This window comes from Lipotes vexillifer, unplaced genomic scaffold (assembly GCF_000442215.2).
Source record: "Lipotes vexillifer unplaced genomic scaffold, Lipotes_vexillifer_v1.1 scaffold1347, whole genome shotgun sequence".
In the NCBI taxonomy this organism is placed as follows: domain Eukaryota; kingdom Metazoa; phylum Chordata; class Mammalia; order Artiodactyla; family Lipotidae; genus Lipotes; species Lipotes vexillifer.
This window is the reverse complement of record NW_006796201.1, coordinates 331,051-342,968: the sequence shown is the minus strand read 5'-3', so window position 1 is coordinate 342,968 and position 11,918 is coordinate 331,051. Positions and strand designations below refer to the sequence as shown.

General features: G+C 50.5%; 1 protein-coding gene across 1 annotated transcript in view; it reads right to left on the bottom strand.

The window, feature by feature from the left end:
- The window catches only part of ADGRG5 (adhesion G protein-coupled receptor G5), a 10,347-nt gene extending 8,884 nt beyond the window's left edge, over positions 1-1,463 (bottom strand). Inside the window, 3 exon segments of the mRNA XM_007468292.1 lie at positions 317-473; positions 1,106-1,184; positions 1,400-1,463. Coding sequence (XP_007468354.1) covers positions 317-473; positions 1,106-1,184; positions 1,400-1,463 — 300 coding nt within the window.
- Positions 1,464-11,918: the final 10,455 nt, after the last annotated feature.

Genomic DNA, 11,918 nt, shown 5'->3' with positions numbered 1-11,918 from the left:
GTATTCGGCAGGACTCATACCAGGGCCCTCAAAGGTGTCCCGTTCCCCTGGCCTCTCCCACGACTGCCTCACCCCAGGAACCTGCAAAAGCAAGAAGAGGACGCTGCCCCTGAGGGGCCACAAGAACCCCTTTTCCATTATTCACATGAAGAACATCAGCCCCATTTTACAGAAGCGGCGACTCACAGCTATTAAGGCAGAGCCCTGATTGGTGGGAAGGTGGGCGATGGACCCTGGGGAAAGTCCAGACCTTAAACCCCCGGAGGATTTCTGGGGTAGAGGCTCTGGCCACCCCCAATCCCTGGCCACCTCTGACTTGGGGGACCTGCTGCAGAGCAGCACTTCTCAGTGAGAGGCCAGTGAAGTTGCAGTCCAGCTTGAAAGCTAGCGTCTGGATGGTATGTGTCCGCAAAGTGAGATTATGGCCCCCAAAGCTGGCATTGAGTAGCCTTGACTCTAGGCCATGGATGAGCCTGAAAGTGAGAGAGATGGCCAGAGCCCGGGGTAAGGATGGAGGTGAGTGGGGCTCTCCACAACCTCCCCCATCCCACACCCCTGTCACTCCCACCTCTAGACCTCTGCATACAGTGTTCCCGGCACACTCTCACCTCCCCACCCCACCCATCTCCTTCCATTAACTCTTGTTTGTGTCCCGGTTTGTTGACACCTCCTCCAGGAAGCCTTCCCTGGCAGCTCCCCACTGACTGAAGTGCTCCACAGCCCTATACTTCCCTGGTCAGTCATCAGCATTGGCCTCTCACCCTGAGCTACTAGGCTTTTGGGTCACAGACCCTGGAGAGCCCAGCCCAAGTCTTGGAGCCCCTTCCCAGAAAAATGTATGGAGATCCATGATTCTGCACCTGTTTTCATGGCATCCATGGTTCAGGGCCCCCAACCAGACAGTAAACTCAATGAGAACAGGGATGTGTCTATCCCACATCTCCAGAGCTTGGTGCCGGGCACACAGTAGCTACTCAATAAATGAGTGTTGAATAAATGAATTAACAGTCTACACTGGACCAACTCTGGGCCATGGATTCAAGGTGCAAGCTGGGGGTGGAGGCACAGCTGACTCTGGGCGGGAGAGGAGGAACACCCAACTCACTCAGCAAAAGAAGTGAGGCTCCGGCTCCTGGCTTCCATCTCCATTCTCTCCATCCAGCGCAGGATTTCTTGGGATGCCTCTGTGAAGAGAGAGTCAGACATCTGCCTCAGTCTCTGTCTTCAGCTGCCCCGCCTCCCACCCCATGGCCTCTGGGCCTTCCACCCCAGCCTCCTGCTGCCCCAGGAGGCCTAAGTGCCCCTTTTTAATATCCCTTGGTTTGAGGCCTCCCCGCTTCACATCACAGCCAGGGGTCCAGGCTAGGATGGCCCTTGCAGCTCAGTGGAGCCCTCTTACCTTCTGTTCTGCTCTGAGACATCAAGAGGCACAGGCAGAGGAAAAGGGCCCCGCAGCGATCCATGTCCTGTACCGAGTCTCCTCCAAGAACTGGCTCCCACCCTGGAAAAGGTGCGTGTCTTTGTCACCCCGGTAAAAGAGCCACCTCTAACTCTAGGCATCTGGCATGCCCCAAGAAGAGGACGTGCAGCATCTTATTTGATCCTCACTACTCCTGCATTTCACAGATGAGGAAACCGTGGCTCAGAGAGCAAGGCGTCTTGCTTTGCATGAGGCTGCCTGAAGCCATGTCTCTGTTACTCCAGAATCCTTGACCATTTGGTAAAGCCTGCCATTTGCAGCTCTGCCTGAGACACAGCCTCCTCCCAAAAAATGGTATCTCTGGGAGCCTCCCCAGGGCTCTGACCTTACCCAGGGGAACATTGGGAGTTGCTTGTCATTAATCCTGTCCAGCCCTGTCGTTCACCTACCATGTGACTTCGGGCAAGAATCTGTCCCTCTCTGATTAAACTGCCAGCAACAGCAGCTGGGGGAATCCAAAAGTTGGAGCAGAGAAAAAGACGAGAACTAAGAGTTTCAGGAGAAGGCTGGTTTTGATGACAATCGTGGGAGGTCAGAGGCCACCAAGAATCACAACAGCTGGATGACATCAGGAAAACCACTGCCTTTGTCCACAAAGGATTCCCCCAAAGCCCATTTTAAAGTATAATGTGATTTGAACATATTGTTAAGTACTGTATTCAACATTTGCTTTGAAACCTTGTCTTCATTTTCACTTATTTTTGTGACTGCCAGAATCTATGGCAGCTGTTAGTTATGAATTAAGATGTCAGGTTCAAATTTGTGAAAATAAATCCAATGTTTTGGTTTAAAAAAAAAAAAAGAATCTGTCCCTCTCTGCCCTCATTTCCTTCGGTTTTAAAATTAACTAATAGGGGCTTCCCTGGTGGCACAGTGATTAAGAATCCGTCTGCCGGTGCAGGGGACGTGGGTTTGATCCCTGGTCCAGGAAGATCCCACATACCGCAGAGCAACTAGGCCTGTGCGCCACAACTACTGAGCCTCCATGTCACAACTATTGAGCCCGGATGCCACAACTACTGAAGCTAGTGCAACTAGAGCCCGTGCTCCACAACGAGAAGCCACTGCAATGAGAAGCCCACACACCGCAAGGAAGAGTAGCCCCCGCTCACCGCAACTAGAGAAAGCCCGTGCGCAGCAATTAAGACCCGATGCAGCCAAAAATAAATAAATAAAAATTTTTTTTAAAGTTAAAATGAACTAATAAACTTCTGCTTAAACATAGCAAATTTATGCCTACCCCCGAAACTCCACTAAAATGAGAGTGAATGAATAAAACAGACACAAAGCCACAAAAGACAGAACAACGGGAAAGAAGACAACAGCAGATGAGAGATATCAGTGAAACTTTGGAGGCCGCAAAGCAGGTGGCCACCTGCTTAAAAAAACAAAAGTTAGCAGACCATAAGACGTTGAACCCAAGCGCTTGCAGTAAGGAGAGGTGAGTACAGCGGGTGGGGGGATCGGGGAGGGGACATGGGGAAGCCAGCTAGGTCAAGCCTCACAACCATGGGAGCACTTGAGCGCTGGAGGCATCAGGAACCACTGAAGGTGGGATGAAGGGTGAGGCTAAAAACGGGGGCTGTTGGTTGTGAGTTTTTAAAATGACCAGCTGGGTCCCCAGATCTCCTCTGCCACCTGGAGCATCCAGGAACCTCCCTCACCACCCTTGCATCCTCAACCCTACCCTCCAACACAAAGTACATTCCCTGCAGACAGTGCACCAGAGAGAATCTGCAAGGTGCCATTCTGGTACAGGAAAATTAAGCCACATCCCCTCCCCACCTCCTCCTCCAATCAGCTTCCAAAAGACTGCCAGCAGCCAGGCAATGATGCTCCAAGGCAGGAGAAAATTCTTCTCCGAAGAACTGACCATTCTAAGAAAAGTATCCTGTAGCTACTGACATTTTGGTGCTCCTTGATAAAACAGCCAGCACCAAGCTTATGGTGAAGCTTCACCAGTCACCAAGCCCTACCAGGCACTTAAGTTTTGTTTGTTTGTTTGTTTTTTTAACGCACACACATAGCTTATTTATTTTCAATTTATTTTATTTATTTATTTATTTATTTTTGGCTGCATTGGGTCTTCACTGGTGCGCACTGGATTTCTCTAGTTGCGGCGAGCGGGGGCTTCTCTTTGCAGTGGCTTCTCTTGTTGCAGAGCACGGGCTCTAGGCGCGCGGGCATCCGTTGTTGTGGCACGCAGGCTCAGTAGCTCTGGCTCACTCTAGAGTGCAGGCTCAGTAGTTGTGGCGCACAAGCTTAGTTGCTCTGTGGCATATGGGGTCTTCCCAGACCAGGGCTCAATCCTATGTCCCCTGCACGAGCAGGTGGATTCTTAACCACTGCGCCACCAGGGAAGCCCGGCAATTTCTTATAAAACTAAACATGCACATACCATATAACCCAGCAATCGCACTTTTCGGCATTTATCCCAGAGAAATAAAAGCTCATCTTCACACCAAAACCTGCACATGAGAACTTCACAGCAGCCTTATTCACAATAGCCCCAAATTGGAAGCAATTCCAATGTGCCTTCAATGGGTGAATGGTTACACAACCTCAGGTACATCTGTACCATGAACTACAACTCAGCAATTAGAAAAATATACTGTTACTCACAACTTGGATGGGTCTCAAGGGAAAGCCAATCTCGAAATGTTGCATACAGTATGATTTGATTTATATGACATTCTTGAAATAACAAAATTATAGAGACGGAGAACAGATTAGTGGTTGCCAACAGTTAGGGATGAGGGGTGTTTCTGTAAAGGAGCAGCACTAGGGAGCCTTGCGGCGATGGGACAGTTTTGTATCTTCATTGTGATGGTGGTGACAAGAATCTACACGTCATAAAATTGCATAGAACTAAACACACACACACACACACACACACACACACACATAAATCAGTGCATAAAAACTGATGAAATTGAATAAAGGCTGTGAATTGTACCAAAGTCAATTTCCTGGTTTTGATATTGTACCTTAGGTGTGAAAGATGTTACCATTGAAGAAGCCTGGATGAAACGCACACAAAACCTTTTTTGCAGCTTCCTGTGAATTTTTCATTTTTTCAAAATTAAAAGTTAAAAAAATACAGTACGATGGATTGCGATTTCACTATCAAGAATTATGATGTAAATAGCCACATAGAAGAGGAGCACAGCATATCATTGAGCGGAAAGAACAGGTTAAAAATAACACACATAATATAACACATATAAATAAATAAAAGAGAATAAAGACTTTGGAGTCATAGAGTGCTGGGTTCTTATTTATTTGGCTATTAGGTTATTTATTTGGCTGTGTTACCTTGGGCAATTCACTTACCCTCTCAGAACCTCAGCGACTGAGGGAAAAGATTTGGGGGGACAAAAGAAGCCACTCAATGAAACCATTTGGAATGTTTCAGGTGAGAAAACTGAGAACCCGAGAGTGTAGAAAAGACCCCCTCACAGTACGAACGGGGAAACTGAGGCCCAGACAGTGATGTGGATTTGACCTCCAGGATCTGGACCCTAAGACGGGGTCCGCAGGCCCTTGGCCATGCTTCTGCCAGCCAAACACAGAGGGAAGAGAAGCTTAACCCCACCCTGCAGCTGGGGAAATTAAGGCCAAAGCAGAAGTGACATCCCCGCCAACAAGCACCCAAAGAGAAACTGTGGTTTCCACCCCCTTTCCCAGGAGCAACCACAAATCTTCACTTCTGCTTGCAACCTCCAACATCCCCCGCCTCACCTTTTCAGAGAGACCACCACTCACCATTACCCCACACCTTCAGCCATCTCCTTCTTTTTGCAATTCGCTATTTGGGGTCCTCTAGAAAACAGGAATCCCTTACCTGACTCTCAAGAAGGTTCCAATTGACCGTGGCAAAACTGAATACCACACAAGGGTTTGCCCGGCTTTCTTCAGCAGGCCAGTGGGCAGCCGAAACGCAAACCCAGACTCCAAGTCAAGTGCTCTCTCCCACGATGCGCCGCAGCCTCCTAAAGATGGCCTGGTGGCTGAGTTGCTATATGGATGAGGCGACAAGTGGAGAGCAGAACAGAGCCTTCAGAAGACGTAAATTCGATAACTAGTTCCAGTATTCAGCACCTGAGGTCTGACGTTAGGCAAGGAACTTGACCTTTCCGTGCTTCGGGTTTTCTCATCTGTAAAATGCGGCCAAGGTCATCTATTTCCCAGGGAGAGAGACTCAAACAACCATTTCCATGATCCACACTTTAGGGAATCTAAGGCTCTGACCCAAGGTTGCCAGCCAGGACTACACTCGGCGGGAGAGCTGGGAAGCCCTGCCTTCCTATCCAGAGCTGGCTGTGCACCCCCGAAGCCCACCCTCTCCCCAACAGCACCAGGCTCCACTGAGCCACTGCATCCCTGGATAGGGCCCCACCTGCCCCTCCCGACAACTGCTCTTTTGCCAACCAAAGGCTGGAGTCCCCACTTCCGGCCTGCCCCTGGCCTGGGTGAAAAGTGAACCTGTGGTGTCTGCAGGAAAGTCCTGACAGGTGCCATTATCAGCCCCATTTCACAGGCAGGGAAAAGGAGGCTCCACCAGCACCCAACAGGGGGTCTGTGACCCAGCCAGGTCCAGAGCCTTTGCCTGAGAACACACTGTCCCCAGGCTCCCTTCCAGGTCACTCAGAGGAGCCGCATCTGCTCTGATTTGCCCAACATAAACTCTGTGCCAGGCCCTCACCCCTGTCACCTGAGGTGCAGGTTACTGGACTAGCCCCCTTTTACAGATGAGGAAACTCAGGTCCAGAAAAGCAAAGTTCAATAACTTGCACCAGGCCACATGGGGTAGGGGGGAGGGGGGGATAAATATTTGAACACAGCACCCAACCACTCCTTAATTTAAATGCCTTTTTTCAAAAACATAGATCTGTACATTCCTGAGATTTGGGGTTGTCATCAGGGGCCCAGGAACTGGTGAAGGGAATGAAGGTGAGTCCCCACCTTGCGGCTCCACGGATGTCACCAGTCCAGCAACCACCCAGTCAGGGGCGTGGCCAGTGCTTGCTAGGGAACCCAAGGGTCAGGACAGAATCTGGAGGGAGTGGGGCATGGAGAGACCCAAACCGAGGGGCTGACCTGTGCAGCTGCTGTTGTCTCACCGCCGTCCCGCCGCCTTCTGCACGAGGAAGGGGAAGTTGGGGACCTCTGTGCTGTGGGCGGGCGACCTCCCTGCCCCTGCACTTCTCTCTGCTCTCTTCACCCAACAGCTGCACCGCACGCTCCCACTTCCCTTCTTCTTTCACTGGAAGAAGCCTATTTGTTCCTTCTGAGCTGATAGCCACTCCCAGCTCACTCCTTGATCTCACCCCCTCAGGGCCTGCAGCACTTCCTGCTGGCAGCTGCACATTTGCAGAGATGCTGGGCGTCCATGGGGAGACGGAGGACGGCTGGCCAATGTGGCACCCAGCGGGGTCCAAGACCCACTCAGCTCTGTGCCCTTGGGCAAGAGACGTCGCCTTTCTTGGCCTCAGTTTTCCCTTGTGTAGGCAAGGGAGAATGATCGCTGCCTGACCTAACGATCAATGAGATGGATGATGGCAAGGACCTCAGGCAAGGGCTGGGTCACACTGCCTGGGTTCAAATCCCAGGCCCACCATTTCCTGGCTGGGTAACTTTGGGCCCGTGACGGAAATTCTCTGAACCTCAGTTTCCCCTCTGTAAAATGGAGACAATGACAGTAACACTTCATGGGGTGGTGTGGGGCTTATCAAGGGTAATGCTGCAGAGTCACCGGAAGTGCTCCGTGAAGCCCTCAGGTTTCACAGATGGGGGGGCCTGAGGCCTGGGGAGGACAAGAGTTACCCAGTGCAGAGCCCTTTGGAGAAAGGCCTCACTGGGAGCAGAGTTCAGAAAACATGGCCAGAACTGTGAGGCTGGAAGGCTGGCCAGCTTCTCCTTGAGCCAGGGGTCTGGACCAGCCTGTCCTACATCAGTCACCTCGTCCGCAGAACCCTAAGCAACAGGGGGAAGTGTCTGTGTGTGTTGGTGGGGAGACAGGGTGCTCTCTCTTGCCAGGGCCCCAGCCAGACTCCCTGGGAAAATTCTGACTCAGGAATGTGCTCTTCTACTCCCAGGGCTGTGATGGGGATGCAGCAACAGGGAGAAAGAAGCAGGTCCCAACATGGTCTCCCTCTTCTCTGCCCCAACACTTGAGGCCTTGCTGTATCTGCTCAAGCACAGCCCACAGGTAGCTCAGGTGGCCTCTGTGCGGGGAAGGAGGGGAGCTGCTCCTTGCAGGGCAGGGAGATTTCGGGGAGGCGCAGGCCCATCCCAGCTGCAGTGCAAAGACTTTGCAGGGACACCCGTATGCCTGTGCCCTGACCCCTCGGCCACACTCCTGCTGGGTGACTTGGACAAACTCTTGCCCTCCTCCACACTTTGGTTTTCCGTGGCCATGATGAAGCCCTTGACCTCTAGGTCCTTCCTTCCTTTCCAAGGTCTGCTGGCCACCTCCAGGGTTACAACACCAGCAGCTGCTCTCAGGGCCCAGGAGGAAGCCCTGCTCACCCCAAAAGCCCCTCTATTTTCCATCCTGGATCTGTGCTAGCCTTACTATGCACCGCCTCAATTGGGGGTGCCAGTTACATAGCCCTGCCCTCCAGATCCTGGAACTCACTGCCAAGACACTCCCCAGCTCAAAAGCCAGCAGTGGCTCCCATTGTCTTCATGGTCTAGCCCCATCCAACTTCTACTTCCAGCCAGTTCGGGATGTGCTTGCCATGTTCATCCCTGTCTCCCTGCTCTGTTCCTGCTCTGACACACACATACCTGGGTGGCACGCTAGCTCCTCTCCATCCCTTAGGGCCCAGTCCTGCCTACTCTGGGAAGCCTTCCCTGACTCCAATTCCCCTATAAAATATTCCAGATGCTTGCGCTTTAGGAGGTGTGTCAGGTCCTTGTTCAGTGCCCCTGGCAGGGAGGAAAGCAAGCCACTTCCCACTCCCCAGCCTGGGAGAGCCACACCCCAGCCCTAGTGAAGTGTCTCTCCACATGGGGGCTGCTCCCCCAGTGATCTGTGAGAGCACAGTAAGTGGCACCCCCACAGGCCGTTAGACAAGCTACTGAGTCACACCATGAAAAAGTCCTTTACTTTTCAGTCTTTCTCAATCCCGGCGGCAACCAGGAGAAGCGCCCATTTAGAACTAAATTGTCTCTAACCTCTTTCTACCACTGCCTTCTGTCCTTTTGATTTTCATTCTTCAAGCTTCTATTGGACATAGAAAACAAGACACCTGATTTTTAGTGATTTTTTATTGTGGCAAAATATACAAGAAATTTACCATTTTAGCCATTTTTAAGTATACGGTTCAGTGGCATTAAGTACATTCATATTGCAACCATGGCCACCTTTCATCTTCAGAGCTCTTCCATCTCGGGAAACTGAAACTCTGTACCCATTAAACACTAACTCCCCATTCCCCACTCCCTACAGCCCCTAGTAACCACCACTCTACTTTCTGTCTCTGTTTGGCTCTAGGAACTCTAGGAACCTCGTATAAATGGAATCATACAATATTTGTCCTTTTGTGACTGGCTTGTTTCACTTAACGTGATGTCTTTATGGTCAATCCATGCTGTAGCATATGTCAGAATTTCCTTTCTTCTTAAGGCTGAATAATATTCCTTTGAATGTATAGACACATCTTGTTTATCCATCCATCCACCAACAGACACTTGGATTGCTTCTACCTGCTGGGTATTAGGAATAATGCTCCTGTGAACATGGGTGTACAAACTGTATCCCTTTTTAACAGAGAGAGTTTCTAGCTAGACTGATGATGTTGTTTATTTACATGACGTTTATTTTCATGACTTTCTTCTAGTTACAGCACCTGATAACAGATTTCCTATTTAGCCTAAAATACATCTGTCCTAAAAAAAGTGAAAAGATTTAAAGAAAAACACTAAGTAAATAATAGCACAAGTGCTATATGTTGATGGCAAAAAGTGGCGGCAGAGACACAGGCCAGAGAACTGCGGAAGTGTGGGACATACTAACACAAGCCTCAATCAAAACCCTCCTGTGCTAAATTGGGGAAAGAAACCCCTCGGGGTCCACTGGGAGGCTGACACCAGATTAGCACTGCATCCAGAAGACTGCCAGGAGGTGTGGTTTTAGCAAAAGGAATGAGAATGGTAAAACTGAAAGTCAGATCTGGGCTCTGAGACCTCCCAGCCGTGTGACCTGAGTCTGTCACTGGGCTTCTGATCTGAGGATCACATTTCTCACTATGAGATGGTGGTAACAACACCCAGCTCATAGGATGGCTATAAAACTGAGTTAATTCATGTGAACTCCCAAGCCTATGGTCTATGAGTGGGCAGTTCTCCCCACCTCACCCCCTGCAAGAGACACCCCGGGACAGTATTTTTGTTTCTTTTCTTGAGAGAGAGCCCTATTGTGATGATGTTATAATTGGAGCTTAAGTTCATCATCAACTCAGCCTCCTCCACCTTCACTATCTGTATCCCCACCTCCAGAAACTCTGGTAAACTCTAGACTCTTGGTCATGGCTGTCCTTACTGGCTGTGAAACTTTGGGTAAGCCTGAGCCGAGAACCTCAATGAGCATTTCCCCAGGTTTAAAATGGGGATGTTCCAGTCCTCTGAGTACTGAATATCTGAATCTCTCAGGTCCAAAGTACACACAGTAAGCAAAGGCCAGCCACTGCAACATTTACAGGTTAGTTCCCTCTCAACCACCACATATCCCCACCCAAATCAGTCCCTAGCTGACTGTCAGATGCTATTAACATTTAACCATGCAAATACAAAGCAAATGGTTATGAGTGAAACTGCAAATCTTGCAAAAAGCGTGAGATTTCATGAAGTTGATGGAAGTGATGCCGTGGAAATGGAGCAGCAGCTGACCACAGAGGAAGAGAACTTCTGTAAGAGAAATGACCAAGAACTTCCAGAGAGAACTGTTTGACTATCAAAGCATTCATAGTGAGCCTTGGGAGTGAAACCCCAAATACTTCTGCAAAAAATGATCCTCTTGCTGCAAAGAGCCAATACTTTGTTCATTCTAATGCATGCATGATTGCAACCATAATCTAAATACAGGCATACCTTGGAGATATTTCAGGTTCGGTTCCAAGCCACCACAGTAAATCAAATATTGCAGTAAATCGAGTCACACGAATTTTTTGATTTCCCAGTGCATGTAAAAGTTATGTTTACACTATACTGTACTCTAGTAAGTGTTCAATAGCATTATGTCTAAAAAACACTTTTTAACTTAAAAATATTGCTAAAAAATGCTAACCATCCTCTGAGCTTTCAGCGAGTCATAACCTTTTTGCTGGTGGAAGGTCTGAAATATTTTGAGGGTTATCAAACGGTGACACAGAGACACGAAGTAAGCACACGCCATTGGTGCCAATAGACTCGCTCTAGACAGGGTTGCCACAAACCTTCAATTTGTTAAAACAAAACATCTTGTGAAGGGCAATAAAAAGAGGTGTGTCTCTATTGTTAATTATCGGTTCAAACTAATTTATCTTCATTTCTAGTTTCTTTTCCCATGTAAAGTCCCAATATAGCAAGGTTCCCTCCACTACCTCTCTGAACTTCTGGTCCTCTTTTTAGACGGATTCACCTCAGTGGCCTTCCAGCGGACAGGATGTGGTAAGAACAGGGCCGCCAGGCGCCCGCCTCCCCTTCTCGCCAAAACCGAAGACACCCACTCCCAAGGGAGAAAGTCCCAAAGTGGCAGGGCGCACGCAAGGGCCCCAGAAGGTAATTGCCCGGGACCGCCCCCGTCAGCTGCGGCCCTACCCTTCTTAGGAAGTACCCTGGCACATCAGAGAAAACCTCCGCCCGGCAGGCCAAGTGCCCCATCACACTTCTCAACATGCGCGAGGTTACTCTGGCCAACCCTTCTGTTGTACAAAGGGAAAACTGAGGCACGATGAGGGGCAGAGACTTGCGGCTCCACGTCCACTCGGTGGCAGAGCTGACACTGGGAAGAATGCAGGTAACAAAAGTGAACACTTGGTAAACAAGCTCCACGTGTTGAGCCCGGGACAGCCGGTGCCCACTTCTGCTGCTGGGCGCCTAGTATGTCACTGGCGCAAGGAGAAACCTGAGGCGGGAAAGCCGAGCCCCGCGGGCGCCCCCAGACCATGCCTTCCTTCCCCCCTCCACTCTCGGCCCCCATGCTGGGGTAGGGCCTATGTCGGGGTCCGGCACGCTCTGTGCTGATCCCGCCGGCTCGGCCCGCGCCCCTCGCCCCAAAGTTAGGTTTGGGTCCTCCACCCCACCAACTAGGACGGCCAGGGTCAGAGCCAGTCCGCAACCCGCCTGGGCCCCACCGCCCCCGCCCAGCCGACTCCTCTCCCTCCCCTCCCCCCGAGAGGGAGGAGGAGACTCCGCGGCCCTCCCTCGGCCCTCCCGGCGGCGGCCGCAGCAA